At 37.7% G+C, this 24,372-nt stretch overlaps 1 protein-coding gene across 5 annotated transcripts in view; it reads left to right on the top strand.

Moving 5' to 3' along the window:
- Positions 1–24,372, top strand: part of CPNE4 (copine 4) — a 235,802-nt gene that overhangs the window by 159,737 nt on the left and 51,693 nt on the right. For all 5 annotated transcript variants that reach the window (XM_040060835.2, XM_040060843.2, XM_040060859.2 and 2 more), the window contains one exon: positions 21,881–21,979. In XM_040060835.2, the coding sequence (XP_039916769.1) occupies positions 21,881–21,979 (99 nt within the window). The remainder of the gene's footprint in view (positions 1–21,880; positions 21,980–24,372) is intronic.

Genomic DNA, 24,372 nt, shown 5'->3' on the forward strand with positions numbered 1-24,372 from the left:
ACAGAGATACCTTTGGTGAAGGTGTATCCTTCCTCCCTAGGTGTGTGCTCCCCACCAGTTTCAGCTGTCTGGGAAGAGCTAGGATCTGGCCATGGGGGACTTCATCTAGTGGTTGTCTTGGGCATGGTAACAAAGCCTATGTGCCTTCTAACTTCCTCCTGAGTGTGGGATCCCTCTGCTACCATTCATACCTCCTCCTGATGTCTTCCACATCCTTCTTCCCATCCTTCTTGTTCCTGCCTTCAGTCCACCGTTGTTTATGCTTTTGGGCCTGAAAGTTGTCCTTGGTCTTCAGCAGGAAAAGGATTTGTTTCCTCTACCTACTCTGTGAAGAGAACTTACCAGCACTTAACATGAGGCTCAGAACCACACCCCTAGGCAGTACAGAATCTGAAAAACAAGAAAGCTAAAACGTAAGGCATCACTCCATCCCTTGCCCCTCTCTTGGGAGCCTTGGATGCCACAACTCTGACACTTGGCAGAGGCTGGGGCGGGGGGGGAGGGGAAGCAGAAGCATGGTTTGGCTCCAGCCATTCCCCATACCATTCTGGGTATGAGGAATTTGGGCAGATTAAATCTTACCAGCCCTGGGAGGGACAGAGGGGAAGCAGACTGGACAGCAGAAAGGTACCACGTGCAGTTAGAACTGAGGCTGTGGAAAGGATCCGTCCGCAGTATCCCGTATGTGGACATTGGAAACTGAGTCTGCTGCAGTGTCATGTCCTGCCCCTGAAACCTTGTCTTGTGCCATACTGAGGCTGTGTTAAGAGAGTGAGATAATGTCATTCTTCATCAGAATGCAGTATGTGTTTCTCCAAGCAGACTTATGAATATGCAAAACTTGCACAAAATAATTAAAAATCGCTAACTCATACTCATAATCATCTTGTGCACATTTTAAAATTTAGAATTGTGATTTTAGTAGCCTAAATTTGTTTGTTCACAGCTCTTGAACTCTCAATCTCCTTAAGAGCTTTAAATCCTCTATACTACATAGCTTTAAGGTGACCTGAAAAAGTAAAATCCAGGATCCTGGTAATGTGATGTTCACTGCATGCTCTCCTAGTCTGACTTGCTCCCATTTTCCTGGCTGTTCAGAGCATTAAGCATGTACTCGTAAAGCTGTTGACATTTGAGTTCTTTCCTTCGATCTTTAATGATACAGAAATAAGAGCCTGATCTGTCTTCTATACAGCTTCTTGTGCTGATTCCTCTGGCTGTTAATTTCCTTCATTCCTACGGAAGGCAAACCATCATTCTGATCACCACTTTGTCACTGTCACTGCCCTGTGCCCAGGGACAGGCTTGCCACCAAATTTAAGATCAAGATTAGTTGCCAGTTGGATATTCCGAGGAGCTTAGGACGTAAAAGTGAAGTTTGGGGGAAAAAAATAAGCCAAAGAAGGATATGCATTTGTCAGTCTTGTATAGACTAGCATTCCTTCATATGCAAGAAGCTGAGATTTTTGTAAAGTCAAGTGTTTTCTCTATAGGATTACTTCTAAGCACTCTCATCTTAAAAGGCTTACAGAGGTTTGCCTGTGGTTTCTTTTAGGTTTGTTTAGGGTGTTTTTGTTGGTTTGGGTGGGATTTTCGTGGGTGATTTTTTTTGTTTGTTTGTTTTTTCATTTGTTTGTTTCATTTAATTTTTTAATATTTCTGTTTCAAAGGGTGCAGCATTAGTAGAGGCCAGAGTCACTTCTGCTTCTGGTGTTTTGGCTGTCCCCCAATTGCAGATGCAGGGATCCTTCACAACCCCAAACACTGCAGATTCCAGTGAATTCTGCAAAATGTAGACATATTTTTCATAATGAAAGCTTCCCTTATTTGTTTGCCAGGACTAAGAAAAATGAAAATATGCATTTTTTTGTAAGCACTAGTCTGTAAATTGTTACCAGGAAAGATCTCCCTCCTTTACCTTCGTTATTCATCTGTCCATCAATTTATGCTCCTCTCAGGATAGTCATTACTCCAATATCTCAATATTGTACAAGTTTTACTTGTCAAAAACAATCAGAATTACTGATCATTTTTCAAAAATACTGCCCTGCATCATTTAGGAAAGTTTCCACAAGATCCAGTGATGCCAGGATCCTTCTGTGACTTGCAGATGTATGTGCTTCCACTTGCTATCATGGAGAAAGAGAAGAATCTGTGCAAGTCTGCAATAAGAGTCCTACAACAGCAATCCCACAAGAGCACTTAGTGAATAGCCTGTTTATGCCAACATAATGCTGTGCTGAAGGAAAGCCTCAGGATAATGGCAGATTTTTCACTCATCCTTTTTTCACATCCCTTTTTCACCTGTCCCTCTGCTTATACTGTCTTAATCCTGAAGATACCTCTTGCAAGCATACATACCAAGGGTTAAAGTTGGTCAGGATTTTTATCTCAATTTTTTTTCCTCAAAACGTGGTGCTTGGTTTGCATAAAACAATTTGAATCTATCACAGTTTTACCAGACTATTTATCAAAAGAATGTCTAAACTAAGTGTCTTTGGTTTTTGGTGCTTAAAACAGCATTTCATAGATAAATTTTCTTCTCTTACTTTGAATTTTAAAATTGGAATTAAAGCCCATTACTCTTTTTTTTAATTATTATTATTATTTTAATCTTTTTTATTTCTTGTTTTTATCAGTTTGGATTAAACAGAGCAATTTGCTGAAATATATTTTGCAACCTCCAGTTCAAAGTAGCACTTTGCACAGTTCTGTTCCTCTTCCAGGAAACTGGATAGTGGTGAGCTCAGGGTGACATTCCTGGGGAACAGGCAGTATGAATTCAGCACCTTGGCTGTTCAGATGCTTGATCCAAGCCCCCTTATGGTTTTCTGAAAACCATATTTTGGAAGAATAAATTTCAGGAAAGTAAGATCTTCACCTCACAGCTGTCATGTATGAAAAGGGGCCATTGATTAGTCATTTTAATTTTCTACCTGGTATAGTTTGTAAATCAAGTATCTGGATTATATTCTGGGAAACTTAAATTACCTTGTAAATTTGGAATATTAGTCAAGATGTTACACAGTTACTGGCTTTGTGAAAAAATACTGTTTTCCTCTAGAGGAGAATGTTACTAAAATGAATGTCACAGCACTACAAGGAGCAACTGCATGTTTCATTTACCTTCTTATCTTGCAATGGAGAAATATAACCATATTTAAGCATGAATGATTTTATTCAATGAACATGAACAGACTGGTATACTGAAATTAATTGTACTTGGAGTTTATAAAAATGATTACTTACAAAAATAGATCACTTCTTTTATACTCTTTTACACTTTGATTTTGTAAAGGCTAAACAAGCTTCCTAAAGCTTGTCCGTTTTGAAAATCAGTTTTTCATGTGACATTGCCATGCTAATAATAATTCCTTTGTGCCTTTTCCTTTTCCAGACTTGAGTGATTTTATCTATAAAAAAGATGTAGTAGTTGCTGGGGAAAAAAAACCAAAACAACAAACTATCAACTTATTTTCCCCTCTTTCCTCTTTGCCCCAATTAAAATACATGCTTTTAATTAAAATGGTCATGATCTTTTTTCATAAGTTTTCTTTCTAGCTTATGATCCATGTCCGGTGAGCTGCAATTAATGAAAAGTTGTTCTCATCGACCATGCTAATCTTAAGCATCTAGGAGATGGACATTTGTTTCAGAACTCAGGGGTGTTTCTGATTAAGCCATGGTTTTGGGCTTTTTAAAACAGAAAATGTGCAAAGTCCTCTCACTCTGAACACAGCACTCAAGCAGCTGGCAGTATCCTTCCTCATACTTTCAAGTTATTTCCTGCTAAACCAAAATTATTTTACAGCTTTATTTTTGATTTTGTAGTGCTTTTTAGCCCACCTTTTTCTCTGCTCTTTCATACTTAACTAAAGAGAAAGAAATAGAGACATTTCAGCAAGACTCCCTTTTTCAAGGGTTTTTTTTGCTTGTTTGTTTTGTTTTGGGGTTTTTTGGGGGGGTTGGTTTTTTTGTTTTGTTTTTTTTTTTAATGAGAGATGATGTGAATTTCCTTTTCCTTTGGCATTTCCATTGTTTCACAGTGTTTTCCAGAAAGGGGTTAATTGTTTCATACATTTCGTAGTTTTTGACAATGATCATCACATCTCGGACAATGAAAGACAAGTGAACTTCAATCTGTCAAGAAATACTTGATTTTAATATCTATATCTCACCTTATCCCAACATTACCTTGAATTATGTATCAAACCTACTTTAAAGCAAATACATGTCTGAACATGACTTTTTTTGCTGTTTTATTTTTTTCTCTCCACTGATAACTGAAGAAGGACAATCACATTTCCAAAAAGGATAATGTATTGTAACATTCAGGAATGGTACCTTAACTTTTTTCTATCCATTTCTGTTTCAGTTCTGGCGCCATGGTTAGCCAAAATTATATTGTCATTCCTAAGGCATATTTTTTTTCCTCAAGATTTTATTAGCATTATATTTACTTCCAAATCCCTTTCAGAACTGCTTACGTATTTTACCTACTGTTTTAATAGCACGAATAAAGCATATCAGTGTAGTGACTTAAACCATGGAAAGGTTTTCTGAGCTGGGATGAAATTGCAGGTGTTCTTCAGGCCTGGATTTGTGCTGAGTCTTTGGATAATAGACCTCCCTAAATCTCAGGAGTCTTCCATGGAAAAATGAGAGTAATTATGTGGTCTTCTGCTACTCTTTTGGATCTAGATACCCGTAGATGGATACAAAACTGTAGAATAATTTAGCCTGGAAGGGACCTTAATATTTTGAATTCAAAATACCTTTTTAACAGTATTTCTCTTGGATGAATATGTAGAACTGGAGAATAAATATGAAAGAAGTTTTTATCTTTAGGCCCTGTCCCTAAACTGGAAGTAAACTGAAACCATGTGACATTAAGCCTGATTCAAGTGCTTTTAACTGAAATTGTCTGGGGGTTTTTGGCTGGGATTTTTAAAAAGTACCAATTTTTTTTTACGTACCTAACCTGAGGCAGTCTAGGAAGATTTGATTTTTCAAAGGGATTTGTTCTCAGTACTTTTCTCTGAAAAATCTCTTGAAGAGACTTAACTGGAGGAATCAAAAATCACAAGTTTCCAATGAAAATTTTGCTTTGTGAAGTTCTGTATCTCAACTTGATTATTTTGTTTAGATATACATCTAAGCCTCCTCTGAATTCAACTGTCTGTTAAACTGACTGAGTTTTTAAATTTTACAGAACAGAGGCAGAGATCCTGTTTCCTGGTAGGGCTCAGTTGATTGTCACGTTTGATTAATTCCTTTGGTAGTTTTCAGTTCTGCGGAAAGACATGATCTTCTAACACAGTGAAGAGCATATCACTTAAAGAGAATTATGCTAACTGCATTCAGTTTTGTAACTCTTGCTAGTACGTTGTGGTAACAAATTGCCATTTTTATGTAAGTGAATGGAAAATTACAGTTATAACCACTGAAAGAAGCTATTCCTCTTCTTTCCTGCTTTCTTGTGCATTCATTAAATGTATTTCCTTGTTTCATAGTTCCAGTGTGTGGAACTAATAAATCTTTTCATAACACATTTGCTTAATAGGTTTAATATTACGCATTTATTCGGAGCATTTTTTTTGAAAGACTTTGAAACACCCTAAAATGAATGATTTTATATACTTGTGGGGTTGGAGCTGGTTTATAACAATATGACTGCCCTGAGGAGAACTAGAGAAAGCAAAGCCTAAACCCTGTCTTTAACTCAGATAACACTGCGCTGTTGTCCAAAACAATGAATTAGATCACAGCAAGTTACAGAGCTGAGACAAAAGCATAACATTTTTGGATACTATTGCTTACCTTATGATCAGGTTCTGAAATTATTTCATATATACAAAGATTTGTTTTTATATGTCAGTTGAGATACAGTCACGAAGCTCCAGGAGGTCAAGCTTAAAAATGTTACAGTAATTGGGACAAGTTGCAGCACATTTCTGGTTTAATGCAGGGACACCGTCAGGTTACATAGCCAAGAAGTTCTGCACCTGAAGTCCAGTCCTATTTTTCCTAGTGCCAGCGGTTGGGAAGAGTGATAATGTGTACAGAAATATCTTGAGTGAGATTTCATCAGTGCTAGAACTAGGGCTCATTGCCACTTGTGCCTAACACTCATGATGGCTGATAAGCATCAATAGATGTTTTCCATAGATGAAGAGAACTTTACCAGAAAAGATTGATTTAACTGCATCTGGAAATTCATGGAAAAACTCCTATTTTGACAAAAATTTTCCTTGAGAAATATTTTAAGCAGGATGGGAAATTCTGATTCGAATAACAGAGAAAGAAAGAGAGGAAGCAATTAGCTCTGTGAGAGTCCCCAGCCCAGAACAGCTGGCTGAGATGTGGAGAAGCCATTTGAATACAAGTCATTCACTTATTGACTAATAGCAAGCTGTCTTTCCCAGTCTTTTCTGTTGAGGCAGATCCACACTGTATAATTAAAATAGGGGGAGTGAACGAGGCCGATGCCACCATGTGATATTTAAATGCTACTCTTTGATGTGGGAAACTCAGATTCAAAACCTTGCCTGAAAAAATATTTAAAGATTTATGCAAAACAAAGCAGCTTCAACAGAGAAGAGCAAGAGAAGCACAGAGCAGAAGCCTGGAATAGTTTCTATAACAGTGGATAAAGCCAATACCTAAAAAGCAGGAAAAATGATGGGGCAAAAAGTCAAAATGAAAAAGGCCCTTACCCACAGGCCAGAAAGTCTATCTTCTATTTCTTTCCTTCATCCCTAAAAGAAATATGAACAGTCTTGGGTTTGTCCTGATACAGGAGGAGAGACTCATCTAAAATCCTGAAAAACCTCCAGGGAGAGAAAAACATTTTTGCCATGCTCTCATTAGAACAGAGTTTCTTATTTGCTAGGATAGGTGTAACAGGCAGGATCTTAGAGATATGCAGGATATCCAGGCATAGGACAACCAACTATGGACAACCCTAAAGTCAAGATATCCCTATAACCCTATAACTCTATAACCCTATAACCCTATAACCCTATAACCCTATCCCTATAACCCTGAGGACAAGAATTAAGATTATAGCACGAGGAGCCAACAAGTCTTAATAAAAATTAATCCCTTTAAGAGGAGCAACAGGTCCTGTCTGGAGCCCTCATTAACAGATCTGGAAAAAGTACTTAGCCAGCCTGATTATTATTACGTTGTTTCAACAGATGAGTGAAACAAATCCACAGAAGTTAACTCCCGGCCCAAAATTATTCTAGGAGTTCCAGACCCTGAGTGTTGTGCTTAGGTACATACAGGTAATTTTCAGAGTATGAGGCATTTTGTACATATATTCTCCAACTAAATGCAGCAGTATAAGGATGAGAATTTAATGATGTATAACAAGTTGACATCTTTCTTCAAATGTCAGCGAGCTCACACTTGCATGGTGCAATACTATAATGAAATTATGGCTTCAAAAATGAGCAAATCCACTTTCAAGTCTGAGATCTGTTTTCAGTAATTTGAATCTCCATTAAGGACCATGCCAACTCTCTATACACTATTGGAATTAAGCCTAACACTACTCTGTGAGCAGTCAGAAAGCAAAGTGTATGACAAATATTGAAGAAAATTATATCCTAAATTATGTTAGATTTCCTGGAATACAGATTTCTCTGAGCCTTGAGTACTCTCAGGCCTATTCATGTGAAGGGTTATTTACCAATTTCTCTCTATATTTCCTGAGAGATTCTACCCTCAATTTCATCTTCCCACTTGTGAATCCCCACCGACTACTCAGCCTCACCAGCAGTATCTTGACTCTTAACTGACTGACTACTAAGCAAAAATACTTTTTCTGCATCCAGAGGAGGTCTACCAGGGACAGTTTGCGTGGCTTTGAAATAATTGATCAAACTGGTAGGGTGGGAGCTAATTTGCAGGGAGATTGACAGCTATTACTGACTTAAAAACTCTTCCCCATGGTACTGCAAAGACAAAACAGCAAATTGTTGAGAAGCTGGTGCACACCCAGTGGAAATGAATGCTTCTGTGGGTTGTACACCTTGCATGCTGATCTCCTTGCCAGCAAGAGGTACCTCTTTTGAGTGCTCAGCAGAAGTCTCCTGGGATTCACTGTCTTTGCAGAGCAGAGCCATCACAAATTGGAAATATTTCTGTGTATGCATGTGAAAGGCAGAGAAAAGTCTTTTCTGACTGCAGAGGTTCGTGGTTAGAGTGCTATGTTTAGTGATTTCGAAGTAGCCATGGGTGTAATGTATTTTTCACATACGTTATAGCACAAAATAAGGTAAGTGGTGTTAGGAGTTTCTTCTCATTCCAAGTAGCTCTGTGAAGCAGTGAGGAAACTTCTTGTTACCTGTTCATAGGACAGAGTCAGCTTCTAGAGGATGAGAGCTGTGTAGCAGATGGGTTCGTGGTACACTGCTTACTCCTTTTGCAATACATGAGTATAGAATTTATACAATTTCATCAGGAGCATGTAAGGAACTTATTTATTTAAGTAACATTCCTGAAAATATCACAGGTTGATTTTTTTCATCGTTATATCTGCTCTTCATTTCATCCAATGCATAGCAGAATTAACTGCAGTGCGGCATCTGCTTTACTCCTCACCAGCTGCTTTAAAGACAGGGTTCTCACAGTACTGTGCTTGCAGTTTGGGTTTTTTTCCTGAGGTGTTCCTTCTGAGGGCCCTATCCAAAGGCCATTGAAGGTCAATGGGACATTCTCATCTGGTGTAAATTATACAGCTCCATTTACTTCAGCTAATGTTGACAGTGTGCATCAGATGATACCTCCTAATCTTTACCTTAGAGAGAATTGTTTTTCCTATATGTATATAGCACTTGTATTAGATTGCATACTTCATATTCACAAAGTATGGCACTAATTAGGTTAGAATACTCTGTTCTGCCTACCTGTCTCAGGAATAGTGTTGTTTCATTTCATAATGACATAATGGTGCCACCTGCAGTCCACAGGCCTATACAAGTGGTTTGAGATAAAGTGGCTCACAATAATAAAGCACAGAAAAAACAGAAATGGGAAGGATAACAATCATCAGTTATTTGTAGAAGGCACTGCATTTAAGAAGAGAGGTTTTATTTCAGCTACTATAATAAGACCTTACAATTCTCACTATTTTCCTTGAAAATGTAGTCACTGCACCAATAATCTTTGCACTGGTGGCTTGTTAGAGGCGTCCAATAAATCTCGGTACAGTGTTCCCTGTAGCTCTTTATGATACCAAGTGCTCTGGAACCTGCTAAGACACTTCATTGCAAATGTCAGGCCCTGTGCACACATCACCAATAAAGAAAGCTCGTACCCTGTAAAGTGAGTTTGAATCTGAGAGATATTTTTTTTATTAGCAGTGTAAAATCAGAATGATTGACTGATTAATGTAGTTCTTTTGTGTCTTTCTGGTCTATTTGGTTTTCTCTTCTCCTGTTTTACAGGGATACGCATTTCCTAGTACAGAAGGATGCCCAGCCACCAAGTATTCTGCTACGAATTCTTTACCTTTATTACTTTTAATATGTGAATTTTGACATGGTTTTTCAAAGTTTTTCTTCCACATCCTTTTCTCAGTTGTTAAAAATAGAGTTCATTTGTGCTTTACCTAAATAAATGAAAATAAGGAGTGGCAACCTGTACAGAGACAATGGGCAAACATACCACGCTGTTTGGGAAAAGAAACATGGTGATATAGAGAAGATATTAGAAAATCCTATTAGTTCCAGTTGCAGTTGTTTCATAGGATAAACTAAGGTATTCGTTACTTGGATCTTTTTTTCAATTACTTTTCCTTGTGGGTAGTCTTCAGAGACTATCTGCTGACTAGATGGAATAACCACTTCTTTCTGCCTGAATATTCTGCTCTGTGTAGGGTCTCTTTTTCACTGATATGTGATTGTTGTTTAATAGGGTATTGATACAGGCACATGTTTTACTCTACTTCCTTTAATAGTAGTGAGATAAATTACCCACATTAGTAGGAAATAGGGTTTATAATTACATTGAAGTAAAGGTTTGATTCCCCCTTCTTCTTCCATTGGTAATTATTTTAATGGCAGCTTCATATTTCACCTAGCAGAGTAATGAAAGGATGTCCGCACCTACATGATTTTCCTGAACGCAAAGGAAATTGCACATTAATCTGACATAATGTTAACATTAGGGAATGAATTGCCAGCTCAGTTTTAACCAGACTTCTTTCTATTCACCTTCAGTTATTTTTTTTATAGTTTTGTAATTTATGAAATCCTGATTGCATATGCAGAGAAGATACTTAGATAGCTGAGCACTGTTACTTCCCACTACTTATTTGGAGTACAAACACAGAGATCAGCTATTGAAAGTCTGGGTTTAGAGTACCAGCTCCACTCCTTAAGGATGTTCTTGTTTTTCCAAAATGCTGCATTTCTTGGCATTCTCAAAACACAGGAGCCCTCTGCTAAACCCAGGAAACAGGTATTGCTGCTTTTTTCCAAAACTGTTTGCTAGGTTTATATGCTATAAAATAGTCGAGTATGGTAACTCTACTATTTTTCCTGTGTTCTTCAGTCTGGGGTGTGTTGTGGGTAGTTGTAACTTGAGACCAAGCACACTGGAATATACGGAGTTTATCTTTACAGGAATTTCTCATGGAATCAGAGAATTTCTTTCATTTATTCTCATTGCTCCTGGACACCCTGAGAACAGATTTGAAACAGAGGAGGAAACTTAATATGGTAGATATGTATGAATGTTTTCATTTTAACCTTCTATGCTGTTATGCCACGGAAGTATATCCACTTTAAGTTGCTCTTCAATACTTAGTCATTTTCAATAACAAAAAGGAGCTAGATTTTCAGCTGCTGAGAGATGATGGTGGAACGACAAGCAGTGATGATCTTCATTGCTTTCAACACAGTAATTGCAAAGTCTCTCACATGAGCAAGGCTTCACGCGCTGCTGTTGGGCAGCCCATTCCGGAGTTGACTCTGGCACCTCCTCACAAGCTGGCATAAATGCTCTGCGACACTTCGGGCAGGAAGCAGCAAATAACTCTGTGCCAGCCTCAACTGCAGGGGTTGTTGAGATGGCAGAAATTTAATTGCTTGTGCTGGAATCAGGCCAGGAAACAGGGTCAGCTCTCTTGTCCTTTGGAAAAAAGTATTCTGGCACATCACAGATGCAGCAGCAGCACTTGGAGCTGCAGCAGAAATTTTTTGCAGCAGGCTTCGATCCCATCCTATACGTGTAGAGGGTTTTCCCTGTACTGAAAAGCCCACCCTGTAACCCTGTTACCTAAGGATTCCCCCAAATAAAGTCAGTGTCTGTCTTCACTAATATCTTTTGCCAAAATCTTGTCTCTTTGGGCTAGGATGAAGGTATATCTCTGCCACCTCGTTCAGGTGCCTCTGATGATAGTCATGTCACTTTATTTGCTTATTTTGAAGGAAAGGAGGTTGGTTGGATACAGGTTTATTTTCAAAACTGCCAGAGATCTGATAATGCAATGGAAAAATTGAAATCCCCAAAATAAACCTGATATTAAACAACATCACCTCTTATTGTCACTGGAAAACATGCCAAGAAACAGAATTTGAATGAGTTCCTGAAATTCTTAATCTTGAGCTTCACATCACTGATTCTGGGCATTTTGGGCTCTTCATTTTGCTGTGTTGTGAATATGTCAGAATTTTGTTGAGGTTGTTTAGTACCAAATTTTAAACCTGCACTTAAGTCACAACATACTGCATTTGAGTTAGAAATGGGATAAGCACAGAAACTCTTCAAAATAAATATATAATTTCACAAGAATCATCATCTGTTTTTAGATGGTTCAGAAGAGGAAGGGAGACAAAATTAATGAAATTAATTACTATTTGCACATGCTTTGCTTTGTATATTTAGCAAAAGAAAATCACAATAGTGATTTGAGGGAATTACTTTCTGGAGCACTCTGTGTGCAGCAGGCTATTTGTGTCTTAGTAATATTTTTACATTCACGGAAAGCTGTCAGATTCTTTCTTTTAGTTCCAATGTATGTAGCTGAGTTTCCTTACAGGTTTATATAACATCATCTTTCCTTGATAAAAAGCAGGGAAGGACTCATATAAGGCAAGATTAAAATACTATTTTAATTGTTGATTTGGGATACCTATATATTCTAGAATGTGTATTACAGAATATATATATATATATATATATAAAATGTAGACATATGTGTGTATATATATGTATAATATTCTAGATATATTATATATATACCATATTTGAGAAATTAATTCTATATTCTTTCATTAAGATAAAATTATATGTTACATTTTAATAGATATGTATATTTCACAGTGTCTCATCTTCTTCATGGGGAAGAATGTGGCCTCCCTAGATGCTATAGCAAAGCGCTCAATTACCTCATCAGGCTTAAGCTTTCATCTGATTTCTAGATCATTTCATCCATGTGGAAACCTCAGTGGTTCTGTTTTCCACAGCAAATTTTCTGCCACTGCTTTTCTCCTTTCCTCCCATGCCTCTGTCCTTATGAAATATTCCTACAGAAGAGACTGCTGTATTTATATACGGCCATACCCTCAGGCTTGCCAATCATCTAGGGCAACCAGGGTGCTGAGCGCTTGGGGTTTTCAGCCTGTTTCTTCCCGAGATGTTGGAAGCAAACCTGATAGGCAAATGCAAGAGCTCCCTGCTCCTGTGCCAGCTTTCCCAGGAAGCTCATCCTTGCGTTCCCACCCCACCATACAACTTGCTTTTTTATACCAAGTGTCACATCCGTTGTTACAGAAAATATAGAGCAGCTACTAAGAACTCATAATTATGGAGAACACTTATTAAACACTTGAATGGATGCAAGGGGAATACAAACAGGAAAGGAAGTCTGCACAGATTTAAACAGGTATCCTAATGTATTCTGTTGAAGTGTTATTTTCTACCCAGTACAAGAACAAAAATCAGAAACCAGGTTATTAAATGTGTACAAAAATCCTTCAAAAATGTGAGCAGTTACATAAAAAATATTGCATTTGTCAAGTGCTGCCATTTCACAGTTTTCCAAGAAACAGGAAAATACCTGCTCTTTAGGTGATGCATGATGTTTTTTGGGAGATTGAGATACCATGTCCGGATCTTAATTTAACTCTTTACTGGAAATCTCCAATAATACATTGCCTTTGGGTGCTTGTGGCATTGCAGGGATTTAGATTCTTCATGGAGATGCTTTCTGTGTCCATATGGGAGACGAATTCAACACTAAACACAGCACAGGAAATAAAGTAAAACTCTGGGCAGAAAACTAAAACAGTGCTGAAAAAGGCTGGTGGTATTGTTCTAATTATGTGTTCTGTGCACTAATTGCAAGACTTTACGTGGAGGGTTCACCTTGAAGCATAAGTGAATCTGTGTGAAAGCACTAACTGAAGCTCAGAACATGAGAAAAACAAAAACTAAATAAACAAAATGAACAAAAAAACCACCCCCGAAATTAGGCCCTTTACATTTGGAGATGACTGCTAAAAGAAGTGCAAAGTATTCAGCAGAAATTTCACAAAGATTAAAAAAATCAAATATATGACTATGAGATAAAGAACTATGACCTTTATTCTCAAACTTTTACCCTTAAATTAAGCTTAGGTTGAACCTTTAACATTGACCCCTCCAGTTACTTTAGCCATTTCTGTTATAATGGCCTCTGCTCTGTCTCTACCTATACCTCTTGATTTTCCAGAGGAAACATGGTTTAGAATATTATTTTAATAAACATTTAGAATTGCTTCGTGTTTCTCAGTTGATTTCTTGTCCACTTTCTATTAAAAACTTTCTGTGTTCAAAATCTCTGCTGGTCTTTGTTTCAGAACTTACCCATAACTGGGAAGACCCACCTCCCCTGTGTTATCATCCACTGAATAGTGTGGCCAGTTCAGGGCCATTAAACCTGTTTGCCAGGTCATTCTTTTGGAATGACATCCAAGAGATGTGTCATCAACTCCCCACTGATTGACAACAGAACAAACAGTTTAATCAGTTACTTTCTGTAAACACTCATCATTATTACAATTGCTGTTTGGGGACAGGTTGATGCTGCTCTGGTGTGAAAGAGCATTTTGTACTCTTTCTGCCAAGTATCATCATCTTCCTTTCCTGCTTGACATACAAGGCAGTGGCTGATTTTTATCTGCTGCTTTTCAGAGGGCAAGATAAAGCTAATGAGCTTTTTTTAGGAACTGAAAGTAGATAGTGGGAACTGGATAGAGTATTGTTTTATCTGAGTGCTTATAGGTACGCAGCCATGAATTATGATAAATTTCACTGCTGTGCTTGCAGCTTCTCCAAGAGGTAACCCAGAGAGGCCTGCCAATGAGTAATGCCCTTTTTTTGCTATGTAGGGAATTGTTAGTATCTTCGATGAGCAGAAATCTCAGATACACCTAATGGGAGGAGGCACTGCTGGGTCAGTACACTAGTTTATCATCTCTCACAAAAGTTTAGAAATACACTTTTGCATAAGGACAGAACTGATTGCAAACTAAAAGAAGGGATATTCGTGGAGAAAATTATTGGAGGCATATTGATAATCTCACAACAGGAGCCTCAGGGGAGTATTTGCAGATGTTTTTGCTCCTACCATATTTTGCTTTATATTGGTTTATCGTTATTGAAAAATGTTGCACATTATGGTGTGGACTACAAGGCCAAAGACAGTCTCAAAAACTTAAATCTGGTTGATTGACATGGAAAGTTACGATTTTATACTTTAAAAATGCTCCAGCCTGCTCTCTTAATTGTTGAGCAACTAAGTCATCACGACCACAAGCAGGATGCTAAAAACCTTGCCCAATTTCTGTGTTGCATAATAAGTTGCTAGGGGTATTTTGGATGGGAAATACATGCATACCCAAAACCCTGTTATTAACTAGGAGTTCTTTAATATAAAGAAAGTGTAATACAAGTACACAGATCTGTATATTAGGTCTCATCTGCAGAAATGGAAGTGTGCATGCATTTGTGTCCATACCGAACCTGTTTAGTAGCTGTATGATTACTTGTATATATACTGAGGATGTTGTTGCACAAACCTAGCTGTGACTGTTAAGTAGAAGCTATATGTCTTCACCATGAAAAACCTAGAGAGTCATTGAAAATCCATTGAAAGTAAGTTCTCCCTCACATAATTCAACTTACTGTAGCATATTTCTCTGTTTCAGAGAAATGTCTGTGGGCTTCATTAGTCAGCGCTGACAGATCTGTGTTTGAGGCTCCTAGGCACCCTTGTAATACAAATAAGGGTAATCAACAAGCTATGGTTTTAAGTAATTGGTTTTGAAATGACCCTGATGATTCTGGTTTTGAAATGACCCTGATGATTCTTACGTGCTGTGAGCTGTCAAGAAAGGGCAACATCCAACTGTGAGCATTCCCATCATTGCTGAGCCACTGCTGATGTACTAAAATCTCTAGCGCTGTTGTAGAGAAACTGGTTCAGTGAAAGTGAGTCTGTAAACAGTCTCTGTTTTCACTTTTCAAGGACTGAAGTAGACTTAGGCAGGCAGGTGTCATATCAGAGCTGTCAACAGAAATTACTCACTGACTTTGATTTTGAGTCAGAATACCTGCCTCTTTTTGAAGAATTCTCCTTCCCTTCACTCTTCTCTCCAGGCAAATTTTAAAATCAAACTTCCCATGTGTTTATATACACAGGCAGGCTGCTATAATTATGCAGCATGTCAAAGGCTATGCCGAATCTCTTGCCATTAACCAAAAAGAAGCTATCAGTGAGTTTGTGTCTCAAGTGTCCTTCAACAGGCAAAGGACCTGAGCCCAGTAGAATACTATAAACTTATATCAATTGCCGCCATCTATGTATGTGTTAACGAAATCTTGGCACTTGTTGAAAATTATATGAAAAGTCTCACTGCCTGCAATGGAGCCATTATTTTACCTAATGTTTAAGGAACAAACTCAGCTGTGCTGGTGGACTGAACTGGTGTCAGTCTATTCTGGTTCAGAAGAATAGAAGATATGGTTTTGAAAAAAAAATATGGCTCAGTAGTCAAGAAGAAAACTGAAACTTTCTTCTACTTCAGCTTCAAAGAAGCTGCACATATTCTAACAGCATAATGTAGGAACTCCTTTTCCTCCATTAGTTCAGGGGGGTTTGAGTACTTTAGTTTGAAGAATTGAGCTAATCTCTCTAAGAAGAAAAAGATAAAATATTTTATCTACAGTGCTTTGAAGAAGGTTTTACTTCAACCGGTGAGAGACTTGCAAGAAACATGGGTTCATTTCAACTGCTTCACTATTCTCACTGGAGGCCAACTTCAGCAGAAATTGGAAATGAGACTTAAAAAGTTTATTTTCACTTTCTGGAGAAGCACAGCTACAGAAAAGCTAAAACTGTGATGAGCAGCTTGGATGTAAAAAGGAGTGGAGTACTTCATATATCTCAGAAAAGACCAAATTTTTGTACTGTGAATGTTTATAATGTAGAATTTAGCTTTGGAACATCATAACTAGAGAAACAGGATAACTTGAACTGTTTGCTTTTATGCTGAAGGTTTTACGTAGTTCTGTGGTACTATTTCTGCATGGGGAGAATAGGTAGGTAGTGGATAAAGGTCTTCCTACAAAAAGACATTCTTTAAAGTATTCTAAGTCAAGTATGGATGGTTTAGGGAGATAGAGTAAAATATCTGCTTCATTATGAAGTAGTAATAACCCTGATGAGAAATGGATTGTTCCAGAAAGATCACTTTGATAATCAAGTAATTTTTTTTTTCTGAATTTTTTTTTTTACCTTCTGGTAGTGGGTTGGGGAGGAGGGGGTTCAGGGCAGTTTTTTGGGGTTTTTATGTGTGTGTTGGAGTTTTGGTTTGTTTGTTTAGGGTTGGTTTTTTAAAGTTTTCACTCATCCTAGAGGATGAACCAAAGAAACATTTGTTTGTAGCCTTTTGCCACCTCATACCATCTGCAGTTCAGAGGGCTACAAGAAGTACAACAGGTCACTGATGTTTTCTTAAGACCTCAGTTCTTTGAGCCATAGTGTCATATAAACTCTACCTATAAAAATTATTGTGGTGTTATTTTAGTTCAGAGTTAATTGGTAAGAATTTTATGACTGACTGCGCTGTAATTTATTCTGTTCAAATCTAACAATGAGCATTCTCCTTCTTGCCTAGCCACAACATATCTTGTTTCTCAAAAATGCAAAAAGGAGCCATCCAAGACAGTTTCTGTTCAGAATTTTAGCCACTTTGTTCAGTACTGTTACCCTAACACATAGCTAGGGACAGCAGGCAATTAATGGACAAAGAGTGTCCCCTTATTGAGTGTCAGAGGACACATACTGAAGTAAAAAAAAACCAGAAAAATATCCTTTTTGATGCAACAGATGAACTAGAATCCCACCTATCTCAGAGCCAGATCATGGTAGGGAGCCTTCTATTCAAGGGACTTGACTGTCACTGCTTGAGGCTGCTGCCTTTCTGTCTGTCTGGCACTTCTGCTGGCATGGAGCGGCTGGAGAGTGGGCCAAGGATTTGGTTTTATCTCCCACCCAAGCCAGTATCTTTTGGCCACAAGTTATTCAGTAGTTTTAAGTTAAATAAGCTCTTAGGTTGTCAGGAGGGCTGTCTAACACTCTTCCTCTCCAACTAAGTCCAACGTAGTACCAGCACAAGCCATGCTAACATTTCATAATTGGACTTTGAACGTACACAGAGCTGGAGAAACTCAGGCTGGCAAGTCTGGGAATTTTCAATTTTTTTAGTGGCTTTGTGGATGCTAGAATCTGCAGTGTCTGGCTAGCTGAGGGAAACTTGAAGGGATTCTTTTCAAGAAGTACATTTCCACGGTCTGGCTGTCAGCTGCCTCCTGATAGGATTTAGTCAGGAGATTCACTTCCAGTCTTTTAGAAACTAACCTTCAGAGCATGTTTTGGGCTTGTTCATAACTTGCACGGTTAAGTTCCACATTTCTCCATTATCCATGCCCAAAGGTGCTGTATATAATAGTTCTCTCATTGTGAAAATCTAATGGGGACAAATCACTTTAAGCATTTCTCAGAAGCTGTGTACAGAAAATAGCCTCAGTATCTGCAGACACCCATATACAAACACATGCTTACTGTAGCCAGTCTTTTCTCTTACTTAGTTCTTGTAGTTAAAGCTAGCCAGGATTGGGACTATGGGAAAATTATTTTATGACAATTGTACTGGAATTTTGTTGGGTCTAGTATTGAGACTTGGAAAAAAGTGAGTTCTTGCTCACGCAGAGGAAGCAAGATTAACCTAGCTGTCTTCTGGGAAGCATTAGGAAAATCAGCCAGAGAAGCCTGTGCTGTTGTAGCTCCAGTGCCAATGCAATCTTTTGTGAAGGCCCTTTGTAGCAAGAGTATTGGCAAAATCTAATCTTGGTGAAAAAATTGAAATTAAACCAGGGAAAATTTCCATCAGCATCCACCTGAGATCTTTTTAAAATGGACCTTTCTCCAGTGAAAGGTTCCATTTCAGCCTGGAAAGAAATCTTTCATTTTGCAGTATTTACAAGAAAAGCTGAAGGAATGAAGGTGTGGATATTCAGAAGTGATCCTCTGATGTCATTTTAACTGAATCTACTGGTTAGCTCTATTAAGGATAGCACAGTGTTTCCTCTCCCTGCACTCAGTGGGTATTTTGAGGAGGAAGATAAGATCATGCAGGGGTGAAAGATGTTCTTCATCATTCCAGTCAGTGCATCACCACGCAGCAGAGGATTTTATTCCCTTTTTCTGATCTTCTAAGCAGTAGATAGGAAACTGAATTCTTTCAGCAGTTATCTGAACACTGAGTTATCAGTATTCAAATTAAGTGTATGGAAAGCCTCCTTAAATTAATGAGACTTTTAATAGAGTGCAGGTATACTGTTAATCATCTACTTAAGCAACCTCTAAGAGTAGAGACCCAAAGAACTCATTAAGGTTTGCCTAAAGATAAAGTATGATTTACAATGGGGAAGATTTGATTTGAAGAGAGACCAAAAAACCCTTAAAAGTATTTCATAGGAAATAATACTTTGGTTGTCATCTGTGGTCTTTACCTGATTATGGATTATTTGCAAAAATCCTTTCCTGCTTATTTGGTCTGTCTGCATGGGTTTTTATAAAAATGTCTGGACCACATTATTTCTATGTTTCAGAAGTGCTTTTACCATACATTTGAAATGCAGGATCGTTACGGTGTACAGCATGTTTTTCAGACAGTAACAATTACTTTCTATGGCCAGATGTGAAACTTAGGGGGAAAAAAAAAGTCATAATGGATGTACGTGCAGGAATCCCCTTTCTCCCTTAGCTGTAATTGAACAAATGGCACTGAGATAATACTGTAATTGTTTGCCTTTTCCATGAAGCCAATATGAAGATTAAAGTACCATCTGGCTTTCTGAAAACTGAAGTTAGAAAACCTCCAGCTTGAAAGAAAAAGCAGTTGGATCCCTGTTGAGTGGACATTTTATATATAATTTAACCTTGCTCATCTACACTCAAAGTTCTAACCACAAATAAGCACTCAGAGCTTTTCCCTCTTTGTAAGAGTTGGCACCCTAATAGAAATTTTTCAAAGTAGCTTTCCCTGGAGGACTCTGATAGCCTTGGGTCTGTTCTTATGCTCTTGGGTCTGTTCTTATATGCTCCAACTGAGTTTAAAGACTGAACCTGAAAAGGAAATCTGGTTGGCTAATTTCATAATAAGGTGGGGTTGTTATTTTTTTTCCTTTTTGTGAAATAGTAACTTTTTCAAAAACATTGTTTTCAAAGTTTCCAGCATTACTAAAACTATAGTTTTTGCATATTTATAACAATTTTACTATGGCATTTTGACAAATCTTTTTATTTAGTATTACTTCTAAGATGTTAAATAGCTTTTGCAACCATTACAGAAAAAAATATTTTTAAGCCATGCTTCATTTGTGAAATCCATTTTTTATCAAATATTTATAAAGTAGTTTCAATAAAAAATAAGCATTTTATATTAGCAAGAAATTTCACAGAAAAAATAAAATCAAATTTTCAAGCTCTGTGAAACAAAATTGGTTTCAGGATTTTTTTTTTGCAAATTAAATTAGTTTTTCTTTTTAGGAACTTTTTTTTTTTCCTTGTTACCAGCTCATCTACAAATTTCTGTTGATAAGAAAGAGAGAGTAATTTTTAGGGAAGATTTCATCCAAAAGACTACTCCAGGTCTGTTAGTGTTGAAAATACGCGTCTAGTTTTTTTCCAGGCAGTATTACCACTATCAGAATCAGAAACGCACTTTCATTTGATTACTCTTGTAAGAAATTTAGCCTGTAAACAAACACGTGCAGGAACTGCCCCTTTTTTCCCTCTACCTATCCCCTCAATGTCAAAGCTGCTAAAAAAGTATCTCCAAGTCTTATAGCAAAATTATTTTCACATTTTGATATGGAGATCTTACTCTAGTCTGGGATTCCTGCATTAAAGGGGGGAAAAAAAAAAAAAAAAATAGGAGGTGATAGGATGGTCCAAATCTCAAGCTTTCTAGAGTCTTTCCAGCACCCTCAAAAGGTATTGTCCATCTACCAGCTTTGACTGGATTATTCAGGCTGGATAGAAAGCATAACTGGTGGACAGGGAAGTCTGTTTTAATAAAGTTCTTTATTTTGGAAATATTTAAAACTCAAAACGCAGTGGACATCCAATGATTTCAGATTCCTTCTGAGTGAACTCAGTGCCACTTTGGACCAAGCAAACTTCAAATGGCTTGAGGAGTCTTTGAGGAGCAAACCTTGCTCTTCCTCTCGTGTTGTCTGACCACGGGTGCTGGGTCAAAAGTACTGAGCCTTGTTGAGACAAAGAAGCCAGATAAAACTCACTGTTGTTACCCTCAGAACCATCTGAGAGTGATATAACAGTGCACCCCTCATGTGACAGGGCAGATGACTTTGACACATTTCTGCTTTTAAAAAAACCCTAAAAGATAGTTTTTTGGCTGGACATTTTCAGTAAAGGCCTCCTGATTCAGTCAATGTATGTGACCTTTATCTAGAGGAAACATAAGGCTGAATTTGGGATTTTGTTCTTTAAAGCTGTGAGTCCCTTTGTTGTCTTTGGAGCAGTTTTAAAATTACAATTTAGTAAAGCATGTAGCTATTGCTATGTGCTTCAGTCTTGGCTAGCTGAGCTGTATTTAGCAAAATCTGTAAAATAAAATTTTCAAAGCTCAAACTCATTGAGATACTCATCTTTATGCATGAATTTAGGCAAGACGACCAGTGAGGTTTGGTTTGAATAGTCACTGTTGAGCAACAGTGGGAAACAGCCAAGATATGGGCACCAAACCCTGATGTGTATAATTTCCAACCCATTTCAAAAAATTATGTCTGTAACTATTGTCTCACCTTCACTGACTGTAAAAATGAGAAAAGTAATGTTTGCCCAAGGCAAACAGGGTTTTGAATATTAATTTATATTTGTAAATCACATCAATAAGGTAAGTCAGGACACCATTTGACCATGAATATACAAATACACATAATCCTGTATTTTCACACCTAGTAAAATGATGCAAACAAGAAATCCTTTCCTTCTGAAGTACATGACTTGCTTCGTTAGGCAAACTCTGTAACACAGAACTATCAGCAGCAAGCTGTGTTGAGATTCCATTTGCCATTTTATTTTGATCAGGACAAGAATAGGGGTTTAGTATGTCCTGTGACTTTGTTTTAGATAAAACACTCCACCCATTGATATACCATATATTGCATATCATGATACCATGATATACACCCAGTGTATATCATAATTTCTCCTGTAGTGTTTTTCAATGAAATCTCTTTTCTGTCTGATGAAAAATTTGCTGGTTTGCTCTTTTCCACTTTGTCTCCCCAGTGCATAGTTTGGGACTGGGATTCCAATGGAAAGCATGACTTCATTGGAGAATTTAGCTCGACTTTCAAGGAAATGCGAGGAGCTATGGAGGGAAGACAGGTAAGTGGAAACCCCTGAGCAATCTCAGTATGTAATCTCTATAGATCAGTGTTCCCCAGACAATCCTGTCATAAAGCAGGTGGCATTGCTTCATCGTCTTCTGGAATTTAGTTGTGTTGATCTCTCCCACAGGTTTACTGTTACCTGGACACAATAATCTGAAAATATTAAAAAGCATTTGTTCCTGTACTTTCATACCTGGAATGCATTAAGGTTTTTTTCTAGTTCCCATTCCACAAGCATTTCTTTCTGCTAAGATTTATTTCCTTTGAGCCCAGTCACACGGTTTCCATGAGGTGATGTGCCGCAAAGAAGATGCCCATTCTGGCTACTCAAAGCATTTTCCTGCTGGCCTAAAGGCCCCTGTTGGGTGAAGGTCATTCTCTGTCTTGCTTCATTTCTCATGTGCTGCATTCATTGCTGCCAGCTTTAACTAGAACCCATCATGATGAAACTAATTGGTTTTCTAAGCATTTCATGATTTATAGTCCTAAGGGAAAATGAAATTGTTAGCTTATCAATAATTTCACTTCTTTATGTCAGCCTGATCTTTTCAAATTGCAGTTGATAATAATTACTTAATATGATAAGTGATTTGGCATATATAATTCCAGAAATTGTCATTTTCTCTCATTACTTACTTCTAAAGGTGTTAGTTTTGATAAATTCTCCGAGGGGGAGTTAAAATGTTAATCCTGAAGATAATTTGTATTCATTATTCCACTGTTGTCGCAATCTCAATCCCGAACACAAATGCCTAATAAGCTTTCTGGGTTTTATATTAAGGTTCTGTTTATAATCTGTTAGTAAAAATCTAATACAGAGTCAGAAGGTGTTTGATAAATGGTAAGCAGTCAGTCTATGCCATAGGTCAAGAAACGTTTATGGCTCTTCTAGGTGTTTTTTGTTGAAGTTCTTAGAATACACTAAAATTTGGCAAATGCTGCTCATGTGTGTAAAATACTGCTGATATGTATCAGTCATATATAAGTCCATTATAAATAACTTCTGAACACGACCTGAGTGTAAACAAAACGCTGTTTGCTCTCTCAAATCAAGTCAGAGGATCAACGCTTTTATCAAACAAAATTTGAGTGGAAATAAAGAGGTAAAAATATCCCAGAATGAATAATATTAACAAGGCCAGTGATGTGACAACATTCTGAATTTTATACAAATACCTGTGGCTCAGGAGGGGACGGTGTGAGAGTGGTAAAGGGTGTGTATTTTCAATGTAAATGTCTTAAAACTACATCATGGTCGCTCCCAGGAGACAGCTTGTTGGCCAACACAAGAGCCTTGTAGTCCAGAATGCCAGGAATGGCTCTGCAGGATAAACTTTGTATTCTTTATTATGATGAAGAAATAGTATGCTTGTTTTCATCCTCAGCTAGGAAAAATTACTCTTTCAGAGGCAAAAGAAATTAATGCAGCCATTTGTCAGTTCTTGTTCTAGGTTGTCACTGCAGTATCAGAGTGCTGTCCAGAAATGTTTTAATTTTGCCCTATGATTTAAGTGCCTGAATCTTATTCTTGCTATGGACCTGCCATTTGCCATTCTGCAAATGTTGTCTTTTACCTGCAGTCTTCCTTCACACACCCTAGGAACTGTGCCTTTTATTCTTCCTTGTTCCTCTCATTCTCTTGTGGCTGTGAAGTCATTCTGTGGGCTTGCACCTGCAAAACCCTGCTGTTGGTTTAACTAATTCTCATGGGACACAGTTACCACCAAGGTGGGAACTAGTTTCCTTTCTTCTCTTTTCTAGTCCTTGTTTTGTAGCCTATTCTAGAGGAAAACAAGATTGAGTGGATAACATAGAAAGTATTAGTCATTTAAGTGACTGGTAAATAGTGATCCAAAAATAAAAATGCCCATGCTAGATGGCGCCTGTCCCTGATGAAATCAGGGTTTGGTGAGCACTAATAGCATGAGAGACAAGAACAAGCAGTAGGAGTTTGAGCAGCTCCTGGTGGAGATGATGTACTTATGGAAAAAAATACTGTGATCACACTTTGTACAGGAGAGGTCAGTTGTGTGGGAAGCCACTCACTTGACTGGAGCCAGAATGTAATTTCTCTTTCCCTTTCACTCTCTCCCCATCCCTCCCTCATCCTATTTCATTTTTCTTTATTCTGCAGAAAGAAATATCACTGCTAAAGGCAATATATGCCACTGTCTGCGGACCCTATAAAAATCTTACTGCATAGCTTATGTCAACATCCTTTGTGTAACATTAAGTAATGTGATTAGCAGTTGTCAATTCTTTTCTTTAGTTTTAGCCTCCCTAAAGAAAAAGCATGTGCAATGGAGTGTTTACTTTGAATAAAGAGGTTACAGGTGAACCTTGAAGAAATTATAGAGAAGGAAGTTGTTTTGCCTTCAAGTAGATGTG

The sequence above is a fragment of the Hirundo rustica genome, chromosome 1 (assembly GCF_015227805.2).
Source record: "Hirundo rustica isolate bHirRus1 chromosome 1, bHirRus1.pri.v3, whole genome shotgun sequence".
In the NCBI taxonomy this organism is placed as follows: Eukaryota; Metazoa; Chordata; class Aves; order Passeriformes; family Hirundinidae; genus Hirundo; species Hirundo rustica.